This window comes from Quercus suber, unplaced genomic scaffold, assembly GCF_002906115.3.
Source record: "Quercus suber isolate HL8 unplaced genomic scaffold, Cork oak 2.0 scaffold_21, whole genome shotgun sequence".
NCBI classification, from domain to species: domain Eukaryota; kingdom Viridiplantae; phylum Streptophyta; class Magnoliopsida; order Fagales; family Fagaceae; genus Quercus; species Quercus suber.
In genome coordinates this window covers 1,667,948-1,686,715 of record NW_027069486.1, presented here as the reverse complement: position 1 = coordinate 1,686,715, position 18,768 = coordinate 1,667,948, and the positions used below count along the sequence as shown (strand labels likewise).

Here is an 18,768-nt window from a genome sequence, read left to right as displayed (position 1 = left end):
CCTACTTTGCAAGATGGGCATGAGCAACATATATGCTCCATCTTGAGGGGGAGTGTTGAAATATTCAGTCAAGCTGCAAGTAGTTTAGGTGCTTTAGTTTTCACTGCTGTGCTACATGCAGTTTTATATTTTCTGTTATTTGTTCCTTTATTTCATCACGTGTTGGTCATGTGAGTTAGTTATTTGTTTGTTAAGTTTGTTAATGAGTTTGTTAATGAGTAAATGACGCAGTGTATATAAACAGATCAGTTCTTAATAATAAAGCAGTAGAGCATTATTCATTTTTCCTTATCTCGTTCAAATCTCTCTCTCCCAATTTCAATAACAATCATCATTGTTTGGATGGAGGAGACAAGGCGTTGTGGTGTGGAGAGAAAGGGGTAGAGTGAGTTGTCTCCACGAGTCCAGGCGGTGCTTCACGAGTTGCGAATTTGGGTTACACTTCCTCGGCCTCTCCTCTACTTAATATCCAAAATTTCTTAGATAAGTAAAAGCAGAAATCATCGTTGAAGATATGCTTTGAGTCATGTAAAGAAGAAATTATCTAAATCTAGCCCATTCTTAAATTTGGTCACAGATTAATATAAGATGTTGCCAGCTCTTTTGATGCAAAGATTTCCAGTGTTATTAAGGATGACCATTGGAGGTGGAAAGTGGAAACCAACTAGACCAGAGACTTGGTGCAGGATCAGAGAAGACCATTCCGAGTAGAGGTAGAGAATTGACTCTGTAGATTGAAAGCTGTCTAAAAAAGAGAAAAAATAAAGGAAAATGATCTCTTTTATAGTGATAGGACATTATCCGATACCATGAAGTGGTCAACATAGAGGAGCCTATTCAACTTGCACGGTTGCTTCGCTTGAAGGAAGAGAGAAGGGGGGGGGGTGGGGGGGGGGGGGTGTTTGTTGTGGTGTGGGTGGCCCGAAACAAAAACAAAAACCAGAAGGCATAGTTGCATACAAATTATAAGGGCTAGGGTAGATACTAGGACCCAAGTATACCTCAAACATTGCTTCTGTAAGAATATTCTCTAATATGGCTCTTAAACCTCGGGCACCAGTGTTCTTTGCCATTGCTTTCTTTGCAATCAGTCTCAAAGCATTCTCAGTAAAATGCAACTTTACCTGAAATTTTATAGACAGAAGCAGTACCAATTGTACCGCATAGAGGGTTACCATATCTGCATCAGATGCTTGAGAACATAAACCAGGTAGAAGAAAGAATAAAAAGCACTGACCACAGAAGAAATGGTTCAAAAGCTTACATTGCTCATGCTGAATATCTTCTTGAACTGTTTAGCAAGAGAATTTTTCGATTCGGTGAGGACCTATCTTGCATCAATAAACCATAAACAAGTTATTACTTCCTTGTCAAATGGGACAAACCAACATATTCTAGACTTCTAATTTCTAGAATTACAACCTGCTAGAAACCAAACTACTTTAGAAGCACCATCATATCATTATTGTATAAAACAGACATGATACAACATTTTGGAGTTTGAGCAAATTAGGCAAACTAAAGTTACAAAACTCCAAGTACAAAGCCACATTCATCCCTCTAAAACTGAGTGAGCATGTTAAGGCCCTAAAAAGTAACAGACAAAATTTTTAATATTTAAAACATTTAAATGACAGAACACACCTGAACAAGTTGGTCTTCATTTAAAGCTCACAAACTCACTAAAATTGGAAATCTCCTAACGAATTCAGGTATGAGGCCATATGCAATAAGATCACTCCTTTCTACCTACAAGTTCATTAAAAACCCATAAGGCTAGATAATGAAGGGAATCAAAATATGCATTGCACAGAAAATATAAACGCAGAATGCAATCAATATGAATATCAAAAAATTCTGTAACCGTATTGGGTGGATTCTCACATATTCCAACAATGAGGATGTCACTACAGCATTGGTTGATCCACCAGTTCTCATGTTTGCGCAAACTGGAGCTCCAAAGCCAATGGAGGAATCTTGTCGTCTGGAAAATGAATGTAAATAATTAAAACTCACATTTAGGGAGAAGCCAACAATAGTAAACATTTCTGTTTGACATCCAGCACAAGAAAAGGGTATTACCTCTCTGAAATCGTCTTCTCCAAATCAGCAAATGCCCCACCACAAATGAAGAGTATATTTTTGGTATCCATCTGTGAATCATCAATAGTTATAAGAGGCACAAGTAACAACTATAAGGAAACACAATAGTGGAAATAACAAGCTGTCCAAGATATTTAACTGTTTAAAATTCATATTCATACAGCTCCCAGTAAAACTACATTTATTTCAAATATTTACAAACTGTTTTCAACAATTTCATGTGGCAAGAGCCTGGTGTAACACCAAGTTCTCCAGGCATTGTCAATTCCAAGTGCAATTGAGTGCTCCTTTTGCCTATGAGGCTATGACTCGCCAGATATAATTGCATAAAATGGAAACAATTATAGGAGAAAAACAGATAGTTTTAGATCCAGCATACCTGAATGAAATCACCACGAGGATTCTTCCGAGCTCCTCTATTGGGAACACTCACTATCTGACAGAGAAAACATTTAGTCAACATATATATAGCCTAATATATTATCATACCATACATTATCAAACAAGCAGATTCTCGAAGCTTTGGAACTGATATCTTCATTATATTAAAAATGTGTTCCTCGTGTTAAGGACATCTTCAGATGTGAAAATGCTTGTTTTTGTTTTATAGGTTAGTTACAAACAAACCCAAAGAGTCTTGAACCCACAAACTCACCCGAGACCTAGCACTTGCACGGGAAGGAGGTGCTAGTTGAACTAGGGCTCAATGGCCTTCAAAGGGTGGAAATGCTATATACAACTAAGAACAACATTATATTTTCCCTTTTTTATATTACCAAAATGATTATAAAATTCTACTTAAAGCTCCCTGTTATGTGTTCAAAGACCCCATCAAGTCCTTAAACCTTTCATGGACTCAACTCTTTCAATTCTTAGTTCACTCAAGTTATCCACACACCACCATATGTGTACTTTCTTTTTAATGTCAAGTAAAATATTTGAAGAAAATAGTTCATATACACAATATGCACACCAAACTGCTCTTAAAGAACTATGATCTGAAATTCAAAAGATTTAATAAATCTTAAAAAGACACAATAAAGGGATGCTGCACAAAAAATCCATCCAATCAGACAAGGATCTCAAATGAGATTATTTAATAATATTATTAGAATGTTGAACCCCATCAAAACTTGTCTACAATACACAAAATGAAACAGCCTTCCAGATTTGTGAACTCCTACAACGATGAAACCTTCATTGCCAACAGGCCAAAACTTTTTTTATTTTCTTGTGCTAGGGTAGGGTCGCCTAGGGGTACCTTCTAATCAATATATTTACTTGTGATTAAAGTGACAAATACAAGGCAAAACCTTGCGAACGACACCGTGTTCACCCACTATTAACCTTAAAAATCCCATCCTACAAAACTCTAGCAAGTCTGTCATCAAATAGCATTGAAAACTCCATATACATAAAATCTACTCTACCATTTCCTGTTCATGGATATCGTTACAGCCCCGGATGACAACTTATGGTATGTTTGATAACTGTTTTTCCCCCTTAATTTTTGTTTTCAAAAATAATTTTCTACTTTTGAAACTAAAAAATTTGTTTGGCAATCCAAAATGAACAGAAAATATGCAAAAGACTCTTTTCAGTTTCTAATTTTCAAAAGTTAATGACAATATGCATTTAATTAAATGAATTTGTCTCATTTAATGAGTTAACATTAAATTTCAAATTCTAGTAATGACATATTTTAATATTTTCTATTTTTATCTTCAAAAAACTATTTTTAATTTCAACTAACCAAACACGTTTTTAATTTAAAAAATACAAGAAAACTGTTTTTACTTTATATTCCCTAAAACAAGTTCTTGAAAATAGAAAACAAAAACTGTTACCAAACATAACCTTAGAGTCTCAGTTTTCTAGTGTTGCTTTCAACTCCAAACCATCCATCAGCCTTTGAGTAGATTTCTTAAATATTCCAACTTAAAGTTTATGGCACTTCCTCCCACATAAGAATGACATGGAAGTTGAGGACATGGGTTTATTGGGTGCTTGTAAACACACCCCAAACAACACCCCCCCCTCCCCCCCCCCCCCCCCCCCTCTTTTATTAGAAAATTTTGATTTTCATCCCCAAGAAATGAGAAAAATCAGTTTCCCTAAAATTTGGTGGGCCATTTAGGAATTTAGTAGCGACCTCCTATTCTTTATTTTCTATATTGGAAGAGCCACGCCCGCTATCATGGGATTACCTAAACTTTTCCGTCAATACACTGCCCTTTCCAACTCCAGTATCACGAAAGTGTTTGCAGTCCTGTTCTTATCAATGGACATCTTTGTGTAATAATGTTATTTTTAAGGCAACATGGCTATGCCCAGAAACTTTTAATGTAATATGTAATAACACAAATAGTACTATGATTAATAAATTTTATTGATACCCTGTACAAGTAACCAAGGAATGCAGTCCTCTCCCATGCACAAGATTCTTCACAGTAACAGAAACAATTGTTTGCCCATTTGAGTTACTAAACAAGTCAAAATGAAATTTAAAATTTTACAAGCCCTTTTTTTGCTGGCACATACACCTCACCTAGTGGGTTTTGAACGCACAACCTCACTCTCTGCCCACATTTGTGAGAGGAGGAAGTGCATTTGAGCTAGGATTCATTGACGATACTACAAAGATAACCATTACTGGACTTTCAATTCCAAAATTCATGCTAAACTCCAACAAAATGGCAAATGCTATGATTTTGGCATACCAATCTAGACCAATATATAAGTGAAGTTGATATACAAAAGTTGGGATGTCTACAAGGATAAAAAAATGGAATATGAAAATACATAATGCATCAGCACATATGCAAGATTGTAATTCACTGAAAGCATGAAAAACCAAAGCTCTAAAAAGAGGGGGGGCTATCAACAGTGAAAAAAATTAAGGTAGTGAGGTGACTTGTTCAAGAATAATGCCGAGTTCCAACTATTATATTTTTAAGGGGTAAAACTTAGATACAGTACTTTAGATGCATTACAATAGGCTCTCTAATTAAATTCAAACACTTGGATGCATCAACCAATAAAACACAAATAGTGTTTTCTTCACCAAGGATAATTAAATTCAATCCACCCAAGTGTTTGAATTTAATTTGGAGAACCTAAGTACTATAACTAAGGTATTGTACCTAAGTTTTTACCCATTTCTAAACTAGGAAAACTATAGATATCCTGATGCCAATGTATTGAACTTATAAAAATGTAAAAACTGAATAATAATAATAATAATAATCTACTTCTTCCAAGAATTAAAGAGGTAGGAATCAGACAAAAGGAAAAGGGTAATTTATTGACGCACCGTTCCTTCCAACATTTTTAGCAATGCCTGTTGAACACCCTCTCCAGAAACATCTCTGCCAACGTTTAAGCTCTCAGTCTGCACAAAATTCGTTTTTGATTATTGTAAATAACACATAGAGATATTTAAGTGTGCTTTTCCATCTATTAACATCACAAAACCTTCTTAGTAATCTTATCAACTTCGTCAACATAGACAATGCCTTTCTGAGCTGCTTCAACATTGAACTCAGCTTCCTAAACACCAATCAGAAAATCCAGTATATAAGTTTTGTGAGCTAAGGCTACAGGCAAAACAAAAACAAACAAACATTGAGGACAAGTTCAAAAACTGAGTGTGAAAATGCATATTTTCATGTCAGCAATGCAACAAAAGAAATACAATAGCGTCTGATTGTGTGACCATATTAGACATTTACTTGCCAATTTGGCATTGGGGTCTTTGTACCACAACTTATCAGGAACTTACCATTGACAAAAGCAGATCCAAAACATAAGTAATTAGAATAGAACCCCAAAAAAAAAAAAAAAGAAATTTATACAATATACAACAGGAAAAGGAAAAACTAGGAACTATCCAGGTCTGTTTGTGAATTGGTCAGTGCTTTGGACAAATCATGGGGTAATTCCAAAGAGTGGATGCTACAATTGTGGGATGGTTGACAAATAGTGATTCTCTAATCTCTATATCGATCTCCAGAGAGTGTGTCGGATTGCTCAGTCACTGATGTAGAGACTGTAACAGGTATTGATTCTTTTATCAATGACGGTCAGATGGTTAGCTGAGCAGAGGACTGATGGGTTAGTTGATTCTTTGTCTATTGTTAATGAGGCAGAGGAGGAGATGTGGGATTTTGATGAGAGGTCGATGTCTTGGGAGTGTAGTGGCAAGCCTTTAGTTGTGGTACCTTTGGCCACAAAAGTTCCTTTGGAGTTGGAGTGTAGTTCTGAGCTGGGGGGTGGGTGTAAGGAGTCGGTTGATGGTAATAATTTATCACAATGGGTAACAAATTGGATTAAGGCTTTTAGAAAATTAGTGGGCACTTCTTTGGAAGGTTTTGAGGAGTAGATTACGGGTTTGCTGCTAGCTATAGAGGCCAGGAAAAAAAATAAAAAGCTTAAGGCAATAGATGATCAAATGAAGCACTGCAAGTCGGGGCAGAAAGGTCAGCGGGAGTTGAAAAATTTATTGACCTCTATGAATGTTGAGGTTGGTTCAACGAAATCAAGGAATGTAAGCAAGGAGCGAGCTGTTGTGGTTCATCAATGAATTTGAAGATTATTTCTTGGAATGTTAGAGGGCTGAATGATAGGGATAAAAGGCTTCGAGTTCGTAATATGGTCAGGAGATGGGGTCCAGATGTTATTTGTCTTCAAGAAACTAAAATAGAGTTGATAACTAGAGCTGTGATTCGCAATTTGTGGAGGGGTCAACATGTTGATTGGTCTTATCTAGGCTCTTGTGGAGCTTCTGGAGGGGTGCTACTGATGTGGGATACACGGGTTGTGAATAAAGTGGAGGAAGTTGTGGGGCAATTTTCGGTTTCTTGTACATTTACAAGTGTGTTAAATCAGTTTGTTTGGGCGTTTACTAGCATTTATGTTCCTAATTCTGTGAGAGACAGAAGGTTCTTATGGGAGGAATTATTTGGTTTGAACAGTTGGTGGAATGTTCCATGGTGTGTGGGTGGTGACTTTAATGTGGTAAGGTTGCCTTCCGAGCGTTCTGGTTCTACCTCTTTTACTGCTGCTATGCGGGAGTTTTCTAATTTTATTTCTGAGCAGGGCCTCATTGTTATTCTGTTTCAAGGGGGATCTTTCACTTGGTCTAATACTTGTGAAGTTGCTGTGAAGGCTAGGCTGGACAGATTTTTGTTTTCTGCAGATTGGGAGGATAAGTTTCCATCTGTCTCTCTACAACGCTTGCCTAGGCTGTTATCTGATCACTTCCCGATTGTTCTTAAGGGTGGTTCCTTTCAAAGAGGTAGGAGGCCGTTTAGATTTGAAAATATGTGGCTTAAAGATGAGGGTTTCGTGGAGACGGTGCAATCTTGGTGGGAATCTTATAATGTCCTAGGAGCTCCGAGTTTTGTTTTGCCCAATAAATTGAAGCTCTTGAAAACTAATTTGAAGAAATGGAATGTGGAGGTTTTTGGAAATGTTGAAGATCGGGTGAGAAAATTGTAGCAAGAGCTTAGTGATTTAGAGATGATTGAGGATAGTCGACCTTTATTGGAGGAGGAAAGGCTGGAGTTAGAGAGAGTTCAAGGTGAATTAGAAAAAATTACTTTGATGGAGGAAATATGTTGGAGGCAGAAGCCTAGAGTCTTTTGTATTAGAGAAGGAGACAGGAATACCAAATTCTTTCATCGTATAGCTAACTCTCACAGAAGATTTAATTCCATTGATAGGCTTATGGTGGATGGAGATTTGTCTTTAGATTCGGAGGCTATAGCAGGTTGTATTTCTCATTTTATAGGTAGCTATACGCTAAAACTATGGCTCATAGACCTTTATTAGATGATGTGGAGTTCTCTTATATCTCGGAGGAAGATGCACTTTGGCTAAATAGGCTATTTGATGAGGAAAAGGTGTTTGCGGTGATTAGTGATTTTAAGGGTGATAAGGCTCCTGGCCTGGATGGATTTTCTATGGCATTCTTTTAGTCTTGCTGGTGTATTTTGAAGGCTGAAATTATGGCAGTGTTTCAAAATTTTCATACTCAGGCTATGTTTGAGGAGAGTCGTAATGCTTCTTTCCTTGCTCTTATTCCCAAAAAGGTGGATGCTGTGGAGATCAAGGATTTTCGACCTATTAGCTTAGTTGGTGGGATTTATAAGATTATTTCTAAGGTATTGGCTAATCGTCTTAGAAAGGTGGCACATGGGCTTATTTCAGATTCTCAGAAGGCATTTGTGAAAGGTAGACTGATATTGGACTCTTTTTTAATTGCTTCAGAATGTATTGATAGTAGATTAAGTCAGGTGTTCCAAGAGTGTTGTGTAAGTTAGATGTGGAGTAGGCATACAACCATGTGTTGCATCTCTATTGTTAAATTCTCAATTCTAATAAATGGTAGTCCTTTTGATTTTTTTGGTAGTTCTAGGGGGATTCAGCAAAGGGTCCCCTTGTCTCCGTTGCTATTTGATATTGTTACGAAGGGTTGGAGTCGTATGTTGGATGTGGCTACTACTACTAGTCAGTTCTCAAGCTTCTCTGTAGGTAATACGGTTGGTAACTCGGTGATGGTGTCTCATCTTTTATTTACTAATGACACTCTTATTTTTTGTGATGCTGATCCTACGCAAATAGCTAGTTTGAGAGCAATTTTGGCTAGATTTAAGGAGGTCTCAGGTTTAAGGATTAACTTGGGGAAATCTGAGTTGGTTCCTATAGGGGTGGTGCACAATATGGATGTTTTGGTGGGGATGTTAGGTTGTAGGCAATCCTCTCTTCCATTGAGATATTTAGGGCTACCGTTAGGAGCTAAATTTAAGGAGTTGTCAATTTGGAATCCTATTTTGGAGAAGATTGAAAGGAGATTAGCAAGGTGGAAGAGGTTGTATCTATCTAAGGGAGGTAAGGTAACTCTTATTAAAAGTACTCTTTCCTCCTTACCTACATACTTTCTTTCCCTTCTACCTTTACCTGGGAAGGCGGCTAATCGTATGGAGAAGTTACAACGAGATTTTCTGTGAAGTGGTATTAATGGTGACTCTAAATTACACTTAGTCAGTTGGGCTTAGGTTTGTAAGCTACTGCAGGTTGGAGGGTTGGGTATTAGATGATTGAGGAGTTTTAATTCTACCTTGTTAGGAAAATGGTTATGAAGGTATGACATGGAGACCGATACTCTACGGAGGAGGGTTATTGAGGTGAAATATGGGAATGATTGAGGTGGTTGGTGCACGAAAAAGGTGACTAGTGCTTATGGTGTTAGTTTGTGGAGACATTAGGAGTGGTTGGATGAGTTTTTCTAAACTACTTCTGTATGATGTAGGGGATGGTACTAGAGTAAAGTTTTGGAAGCATGTGTGATGATGAGATCGTACTCTTCAAGAGGCTTTTCCGGAACTTTATTGTATTAGTAGAATAAAGGATTCTTCAGTAGAGGAGGTTATGCGTTGGTTTGGTGGGAGGATTCATTGGGATGCTAAATTTCGTCATCCTCCATAAGATTGGGAACAAAAATCCTTTAATCTATTTATGGATATGGTCTACTCTTCGAAGGTACGGGGATTGGGTCTAGATTGGGTGTGTTGGAAGCCAGCAAGGAGTAGAGGTTTTGAGGTTAAAGGATTCTATCTTTCTTTTTACCCTCCTACCATCTTATCCTTCCCTTGGAAGATGATTTGGAAATCGAAGGTTCCTCCAAGGGTAACTTTCTTTTCATGGTCTGCTTCCTTAAGTAAGATTTTAACAACAAATAACCTTCATAAACAATGTGTGCTAGTTCTTGATTGGTGCTATATGTGTAAGAAGTCTGGGGAGTCAGTGGATCATCTTCTTCTTCATTGCCCCATTGCTTGTGAGTTGTGGTCGTTGGTGTTTTGTTTGTTTGGAATTCAATGGGTTATGCCTCAGAAGGTTATTGAGTTGTTTGAGTCTTGGCAGGGTAAGTTTGGTTGACATAGAAATATAGAGTTGTGGAGAATTGTGCCTCATTGCTTGTTATGGTGTATTTGGCGCGAAAGGAGTGCTAGAAGCTTTGAGAGATGTGAACACTCTATGTTAGAGATTAAGTCTTTTTTTTTTTTTTTTACACACTCTCCTCGATTGGAGTGTGGTCTTTTGTCATTTTTCTTGTTCTTCCCTTCCCGTTTTACTTGATCGTTGTAATCTTGGTTATTGATTTATGCCTCCATAGTACATTCCTAATGTACTCGAGTTGGTTGTTTTTTGTTTTTTTAATAAAATTTTCGTTACTTATCCAAAAAAAAAAAAAAAAAAAAATTTGTTTCATAATTCTTTCAAATCCTTGAATCTAGGTTATCACCATCCACACACATTCACTAGAATTTTATTTTTCAATCCAAATGCAATGTTTAATAAATTGAATTAGGGTTTATCACATGCATACACATTAAATTCAACATGTAAATTGATTGACATATTGGATGATATGATATGATTGTTGGCCACCATAGTCTAGAAGACCGGTTTCACCGGGCAAGGTGGGTGCCTAACACCTTCCCACCTTGTAACATAGCCTCCGAACTTAGATCAAGGGTTAGTAAATCAAATGCTTATCCTTGTAATTTTCAATTTCTAGATTGTAACTAGGAAACAAAGTCATGTACTTTATCTTAGAATGTATCTAGGACCAAAGCCATGTAATTTCCTATTTTCAATGTAAATTCAATTTCAAATTAATAAAATGAGGAATTTTTTAATTATGGTTTTCTTATTTTTCTAAGAATTAAATAAGTGGCGACTCCATTGTAAAACCCTTAATCTAAAGGGAAAAATATAACTAGTCGAACCTCCATTTTGAGAGGCAATAACACAACTCCACCCATTCACATGGGTTTGGCCCAACATTCTAAAAAAGGGGGCCGGGGACGCGGTCTCTCACAGTACTAGAGTGAAGTTTTGGAAGCATGTGTGATGATGAGATCGTACTCTTCAAGAGGCTTTTCCAGAACTTTATTGTATTAGTAGAATAAAGGATTCTTCAGTAGAGGAGGTTATGTGTTGGTCTAGTGGGAGGATTCATTGGGATGCTAAATTTCATCCTCCTTCACAAGATTGGGAACAAAAATCCTTTAATCTATTTATGGATATGGTCTACTCTTCGAAGGTATGGGGATTAGGTCTGGATCGAGTGTGTTGAAAGCCAGCAAGGAGTAGAGGTTTTGAGGTTAAAGGATTCTATCTTTCTTTTTACCCTCCTACCATCTTATCCTTCCCTTGGAAGATGATTTGGAAATCGAAGGTTCCTCCAAGGGTAGCTTTCTTTTCATGGTCTGCTTCCTTAGGTAAGATTTTAACAATAGATAACCTTCACAAACAATGTGTGCTAGTTCTTGATTGGTGCTATATGTGTAAGAAGTCTGGGGAGTCAGTGGATCATCTTCTTCTTCATTGCCCCATTGCTTGTGAGTTGTGGTCGTTGGTGTTTTGTTTGTTTGGAATTCAATGGGTTATGCCTCAGAAGGTTATTGAGTTGTTTGAGTCTTGGCAGGGTAAGTTTGGTCGACATAGAAATATAGAGTTGTGGAGAATTGTGCCTCATTGCTTGTTATGGTGTATTTGGCACGAAAGGAATGGTAGAAGCTTTAAGAGATGTGAACGCTTTATGTTAGAGATTAAGTCTTTTTTTTTTTTTTTACACACTCTCCTCGATTGGAGTGTGGTCTTTTATCATTTTTCTTGTTCTTCCCTTCCCGTTTTACTTGATCGTTGTAATCTTGGTTATTGATTTATGCCCCCATAGTACATTTCTAATGTACTCGAGTTGGTTGTTTTTCGTTTTTTAATAAAATTTTCGTTACTTATCAAAAAAAAAAAAAAAAAAAAAAAAAAAAAAAAAGGAAAAAGGTTTGGATATACAAGGTACTCACCCATCCCCACCCCCAGCGAAACATCAAAACCAATCCACCCAACCCCCATGACTTGTTACCCTACACCTACGTGACCCACGACCTCCATATAACCCTAAGGTTCCAATCTATGACCAAACCCTCTTCCCTCTTCCGTCTTCCACCTACACCTCATTTACAAAGACCACAATGGAACCTTCAAAGGGGTTTGGTGGCAAGATGGGATTCAAGGCTTACACTCCTCCAAACAAGCTCTCTACAGGGAGTCCACCCCTTCCTCCAAGGGCCCAGCCCTAGCCTTGGCCAAAAACTCCTCCAAAGTCATCATATTGTCCTCGGCTGCCACACATCCATAGGCATTGAAGAAATCAAAGAAACTTATTGGGACTGGGATTGGAGTTGGGGTTTCGACTAGGTGATTTAGGAGTTGAGAAAAGAGGACAAGGTAGTTGAGGGCTTGGAGTGGTAATAGAAGGCCATCAACAATCATTGAGGAGGAGCCCAGATTGCTGTGAGAGATCAAAACAAGAGAGGAGATAGAAAAGAAAAAGAAATGGGATGAACAATGAGGGTTTGGGATTTGAAAAAAAAATAGATAAATAACAACACTTTTGTAATGTGATTTTATAGTGCATTTATTTGCACAGTTCATAGGCATGAAAATCACTTCATCACTTGTTCTCATGAACTAACAAAACATCAAAAATATCTTTCCCATTTCCTTCAATTTTAAAGTAAGCATTTCCATACACTAGCTTTTAGAAAACACAGAAAAATTTTCCATCCAAAAAGTAGTTGTCTATTCTAAAAAATAGCAACCAAACAAGCCCTAGGTCTCCCCTGAGTCATCAATTGACATCATAGTGTTCAAATGTAGATGGTTGTTCCACTATGACATCACAGTCAGGCTTTTGAGGGGTTGGAGCATATGATTTTGTCATTCAAATACTCTTTTTTGAGAGGGCTGTGGAATAGATGTGTGCTTTTCAAAGTTATGTCTTCCATTCTCCTTTTTTTTTTCTTTTTTTCTTTTTTTAATTCATTGCATGAATTTCAAATTGTAATCCACTAGTATTATTTTGAAATAAAAAATAAATGAAATGGCACAAAATAATGGTTTTTTTAATAGATTTATACTTAACCATTAAATAAATGAAACCCAGTATTATTTTGAAATAAAAAAATGTAAGGACGCAATTTGAGTCCCTAGCCTAAATGATAAATGAACTTAGGCCCAAAAAGTCCAATACAATGAATTTGTAGAGAATGGGTTGGGAAACTGGGTTTTAATGAATCAGTCAACAAATAAAGCGGATTCAGATGACAAAAAAATGTAGACAAACTAGTTTAATCTAAAGGAAAATTGTCATCGGCACAGTCCGAGGAGATCAGTTCTTATATATTGATTCTCAAGTTTGATTACAAGTTCAAGTCTTAATTTTTATAGTGTTTTTCTTTCTATTTTTCAATCCCCCTTTCCTCAGGGGTCTCTTACATTATATATCTCCATTTGAATAATCTTAACCCTCCACTTGTCGATCATCCAAGCCACTACTTGAGTGCTTGTCCCATCAGACACCCTTATAGACCCTTTATGAGTTGGGGTAACTAAGTGCTCAAGGGTCTTCTTCTCATAAATGCGGCCAAAGAGTTAGTTGCAGAACATTCAATACGGTGATAGCAACTTTTTCTTAGATATTTCTTGGCTCCCATTTGTCCTGTACGTTTGCAGTGCATATCCTTATCAATAGAACTTCTTGGAATATCATTTTGAACGACAGAACACACTTTCTAACCCTTTCTTCATTTAGCTGAGGAGATACTCTTCCTTGACCTACCTCTCCTAGCCTTTACAATCATAGCTTACTCGTGAAGTTCAAAGTCTTACTTCTTCCTTACTATTGATCTATTCTTAGACCATTGTGCCTCCTCGAACAAGTCCAAGGCCCAATATATATTTGGGCCTACCTCTCCCAGCCTCAATATATATTTGGGCCTGTGCCCCTACAAAAAATTATCTATGATTTATTTTGTAATAAATTTAGTCACAATTTCACTTTCTACGGACAAATCAAAGAGTAATTTAAAAATCACTCTATTTTGCTTCAAAACTTCATTTTGACATATTCATAATCATGACTGAAAAAGTTAAATATTGTAGATGATTTCCCACCATATACAAATGAAATGAAAATCTTAATTATTTTTTCATCATATGCCCATTATTCTTCTACTAATAACAAATTATTGTTGCCAAGTCAGAAATTTTTTTTCCCAAACGCAAATAAAAGTTTGAAACTAGTGTCTCAATCTCAACATTATATTTTGTAAATGTCTAATGTTCTTTTAATTTAGTTTGAAAGTTCAATATAGGTATGAAACACCCTTGAACGTTTAGATTCCAAATTATAAAAATACCAACTCAAGCTTTATATCAAACAATTAATGTGCGGAACATGATAAAAAGCCAATAACATAATTGATAGATAATTTAAGCCAAATATAAACACATTTACAGCAGTAAATATAAGACAAAGATAAAGGGAAGAACGATGCAAACACACGGACAACACACGATGTGTTATCGAAGAGGAAACCGAAGTCCTCAGCATAAAACCTCTCCGCCACCTTCCAAGCGGTCAATAATCCACTAGAAAATGTAGTTGGGATACATGAACAATAATAGACCCTCCAAGCCTAATTTACCCAGGTACCTAAGCCCTCCAAGCTTCTTGCTCCAACGAGGTTGCGCCGAACCTTTTTCTTTTCTAGCTTACCGGATTCCGCTACTTGACCATAGCATCAACCAATGTATATTGGTTCCTTCCAAATTGCTTCTCTCAGCACCAAACAAACCTTCTCATAGACATGGGTGTGGTGAGATAAGGATTTGGTAAAAGACCTCTCAAGGGTATGACAATGGAGAGGAAGAGAGTAGAGGAATTTGTAGAGTTGCTTAGATGAAGATTGGGGATGAGGCAATTTTGTTTTTCTCTAGGGTTTTCTCTCACAAAATTCTCTCTGGAAGCTCTCTCCATTTAGTGGGTATAAGGATCTATATATAGTGAGGTGAGATGAGAATACGAAGAGACAGATTTTTGCCAAACAGGATAAATTGGCGGCTTGGTCTCGCGGTTTATCCAAGTCGCGAAATCAAGTCGCGACGTAACGGCCTAGCCAACCTGGGACTTTTGTCCTGTAGTGCGACAGCTGGCGCGACCCTTCAGCTTCCTTGTGTGCATCTCACGTGCCTGAAGTTAGTGACTTGCAGTTGCGAGCCACTTGCGAGTCCTAGCCACGAAGCTCTACTTCTTTGCACATACTTGAACTTTTCTTCACAACTTCTCACACACTACCCTTACAATAATCCCACCTAAATATAGGTTTACTAAGTGCTTAAATTACAAGCAAATTGGCACGAAATAAAGCCAACAAGATGATTGATAAATTTCAACCTTACATAGTTTCTAATTAAAAAATACTGTATAAAAATTAAAAAAAAAAAATGAAAACACCCGGACAGAGCATTAAGTTGTAGTCAACAACATTTAAATCCCAAAAATTTAATATTTTTTACTTTAGGTCCTAAATAGCAAATAGCTTGAGTTCCAAAAATCCAAACACAAATTAATTTCGGGGCAAAAGAAAAAACCAAACAATTTTTTGAATAATAATGATAATGAAATTCAAATAAGTTATTAAAGCAAGTTCAATAACACTTAGAAACTTGTTGCGTACAATGAGTTTTTGCTTTTCTTTTTTTGGAAGTGAACACCAGCTGGGAATTGGTTAGATGAAAATTTTATTTTTTGAATTTTTGGGACAATATTCAATATAGAATGACTGGGTACACTACTAAAATCAATCTTCATTAGAATTAAAATTTATAGGTGTAGTTTGTTTATCCTTCCCAAGAAAGTTATTAAAACGGTTGAGAAAAATCTAAGACTTTTATGCATGGAAAGGATGTGACCCCAAAAGCTCTTGGGGTGAAAGTTTTATGCGAAATGTTACAAAAAAAGGGATTTGGAATAATAATATGAACCTTTCGCTACGCCTAGTTCCATTGGAAAGCATGAGTGTATGTTTATCTATTGAAGAATACGAGTTTTTATGGGTAGTAAAGGTTCCTTGCAAATCTTCTTGGACTTGTATGAAAATCTTAAGTTGAGAGATATTGCTAGACCTTTCCTTCGGCACAAAATAGGACAACGGAACTCCTTGTTTTTCCGGCATGATTCATGGTATCCAGATGGGCTTCTATTTCCTAAATTTGGACATGGATTAATACCTGCCAATGAGATGATGGATTATGGATATTGAGGTTGATTTTCATTTTGTTGGTTTCTAAAGAATCTCCTATTTTATGATATGATCGAAAACAATAGCTCGGTCTATGAACGGAATCAAGATTATATCTTTGAGAGCCCAACAATATTAAACAAAGAATTTTACATTTCAAGAACAAGAAATGTAATTCAAAACTAAACTAATATATGAAATTTTAAACTATTATCTATTCAATATGAATAAATAAATAAATGAAAATGCACAAAATAATACCTTCATAATTTTTTAACGAAATGAACCAATGTAGACCAAATAAACAAACTAGACCGAAGAGGGCCGACGAAATACTTACAAGTATCTCTTAAGTCATAGCCCCCTTAATTACCAATGAGACAACAAATGGACCAAATAATTACATGTATAGCTTCGAAAGAGAAAGGTTTCGCTTATAGTAAAAAAGTGATTGGCAAAAAATTGAAACAAGTTGTCTAGGTAAAACATAGTTTTATCTATGGATTCCTCCTTCTTCTTCTTCTTCTTCTTCTTCTTCTTCTTCTTCTTCTTCTTCTTCTTTTATTTTTTTATTTTTATTTTTTATTTTTTTATTTTATTTTTTTATAAAATGCTATGCTACTGCCAGAATAATGAAAATGAATAACGAAAATAACATTGACGAAAAACATTGAAGAACACACAATGTGACACAAGTAAGAGAAGGGAAAAAACTCAAATGAAACACAGAGCCAACATGCATTGTACTCAAAAACAAAACCTCTCCCCTTGCAAACTCAAACTTAAAAACACACACACAGCCAAAACCCAGGTTCACCACCATCTCTAGATATCTCTTTCTCTCTTAAACTACGGCACTGGTTGCCACCGATGACTACCGCACTCTATAAGGGTTAAGCGAAGACCCTGGGTGACTCAGCTCGATAGATTAGAGAGTAGAGGATATTGAAATGAGAGAGAGAGAGAGAGAGAGAGAGAGAGATTATCGGCACTCAAGTGGCTCACTCTAACCAACGTTATCCTGCCAAGGGGTTACCTCCCCATTAATGCGGCCAGGGGGGTTGGTTGAGTGCATTCAATATGATAGTGACAGCTTACTTTGGGGTTAACCTCTCCCCAAAATCACCTTTGTCAGGCCGAGGACAAGGTATCCTCGGCGTGGATCCAAGAGAATAGGCTTCCCCCCCTTCTCCTCAGAAATAGCTTGCGCTCCTCGGCATAGGCCTTGGGCCCGCTATATGATGGGCCGAGGCTATCAGGCCCACGGACCCCACAGAGGTAATTAAAAATAATTTGAGAAATTAAATTAAATTATTTTTTCATTTAAATTTGAGGTTGTATTTCTTAAATGTCAAATATAATTTTTATTATTATTTAGTAAACACGTTAGATTATCTATTATATTTTTTATTTTATTAAAATATCAATTTTTCTTAATTTTTTAAATTATTTTTTTCTTTTCACGCGTTACAACTACTATTTCCTCTCTTCCTTTATCCAAATGAATAAAAAATACATATAAACAACTATAGTAGACCTATAAATTTACACGGTTACTTTAGTTTTTTTTTTTTGGGAGAAAGATAATTTTAATAGTTTTTAGAGTTAAATTGATGAATTTTTTATTTGTTTGGAAGGTTACATTATTTTATCATACACAAAACAAAACAAAACAAAATGTAAGGGATAGTGAGGATAGTTGATTGGAAGTAATGGTTTGGTTCCAAAAATTAAAAGTTTAGGAAATGACAATTATATTTTAGTTAAACCTAAGGTTTAAGGGTTTTATGGGCCTTTCTGGGCTAAAGAAATAAGATATAGTGGGCCATAAACTCCAGCCCAAGCGTAAAAAAAAGGTGGCTAGGCCTCTATTTTCTTCACAACTAGGACTCCTAATGTTTTAGCATATAAAGGTTAACAGGTTGGTTTGATTTAAAAAAAATTAATAAATAAAAAAAAATCAAGAAAGGTAATAGGCTGGCTATAAAATATAGATACACGTGTATATTTGTTGATTCCTTAATTAATATGCGTTGCTATTCAACGCTTTTTTTTACTTAATATATATATATATATATATATTTATACAAGATAAAATTTCTACTCTAACATAATCTAAGTGTATATGTGTGTGAAACTCCCTTCTAGAAACTTGAACTCCGGCCCTTACCCTCCACAACCCACAAATACTTATATTTATGGAGTATCACATCAAGGATGTGTGGTGGTATAAGACTTTGGCGATATGCAATTGTACAGTTCATGTGCTAACTTTGGTTGCCAGCTTGTAGAGAACTTCCACGAAAATTAAAAAAAGTGCTTCTCAAATCTCGAATTACTGTAGAAGAGATTAGTGTTTTAAGAACAGCCATAATGCACCTGTCATTTGTTCAACCTGTAAATTGAAGATGCTTTTATCATTAAGTTTCGTTTTGACCCTTCGTTATTCAAGATTCGCTAATGAGACCGCAGTATGTGCCTCTTGAACTTTAGCTTTGGCTTGATCTTT

At 36.3% G+C, this 18,768-nt stretch overlaps 2 protein-coding genes and 1 pseudogene across 2 annotated transcripts; 2 read left to right on the top strand and 1 right to left on the bottom strand.

The window, feature by feature from the left end:
* Positions 1-578: 578 nt before the first annotated feature.
* Positions 579-5,849, bottom strand: LOC112015950 (CLP protease regulatory subunit CLPX1, mitochondrial-like; annotated as a pseudogene).
* An 832-nt stretch (positions 5,850-6,681) lies between these two features.
* Positions 6,682-7,602, top strand: LOC112015948 (uncharacterized). Its single transcript, XM_024048415.1, has one exon. It carries the CDS (start codon positions 6,682-6,684, stop codon positions 7,600-7,602), a length of 921 nt encoding a protein of 306 aa, XP_023904183.1.
* Positions 7,603-7,913: 311 nt separating this feature from the next.
* LOC136063338 (uncharacterized) lies at positions 7,914-9,113 on the top strand. Its single transcript, XM_065763558.1, has 3 exons — positions 7,914-8,015; positions 8,103-8,417; positions 8,577-9,113. The coding sequence occupies exons 1-3, from the start codon at positions 7,914-7,916 to the stop codon at positions 9,111-9,113; spliced, it is 954 nt and encodes a 317-aa protein (XP_065619630.1).
* The last annotated feature ends 9,655 nt before the right edge of the window (positions 9,114-18,768 follow it).

What these genes read in the sequence shown, in the direction of transcription:
- LOC112015948 (XM_024048415.1), top strand. Translation starts at nt 6,682, where the DNA reads ATGAATTTGAAGATTATTTCTTGGAATGTTAGAGGGCTGAATGATAGG.
- LOC136063338 (XM_065763558.1), top strand. Translation starts at nt 7,914, where the DNA reads ATGGCTCATAGACCTTTATTAGATGATGTGGAGTTCTCTTATATCTCG. An exon ending in ATGAGGAAAAGGTGTTTGCG is followed by an intron (nt 8,016 to 8,102) that starts GTGATTAGTGAT and finishes TGTATTTTGAAG; the next exon opens with GCTGAAATTATGGCAGTGTT. An exon ending in AGGTGTTCCAAGAGTGTTGT is followed by an intron (nt 8,418 to 8,576) that starts GTAAGTTAGATG and finishes ATTGTTACGAAG; the next exon opens with GGTTGGAGTCGTATGTTGGA.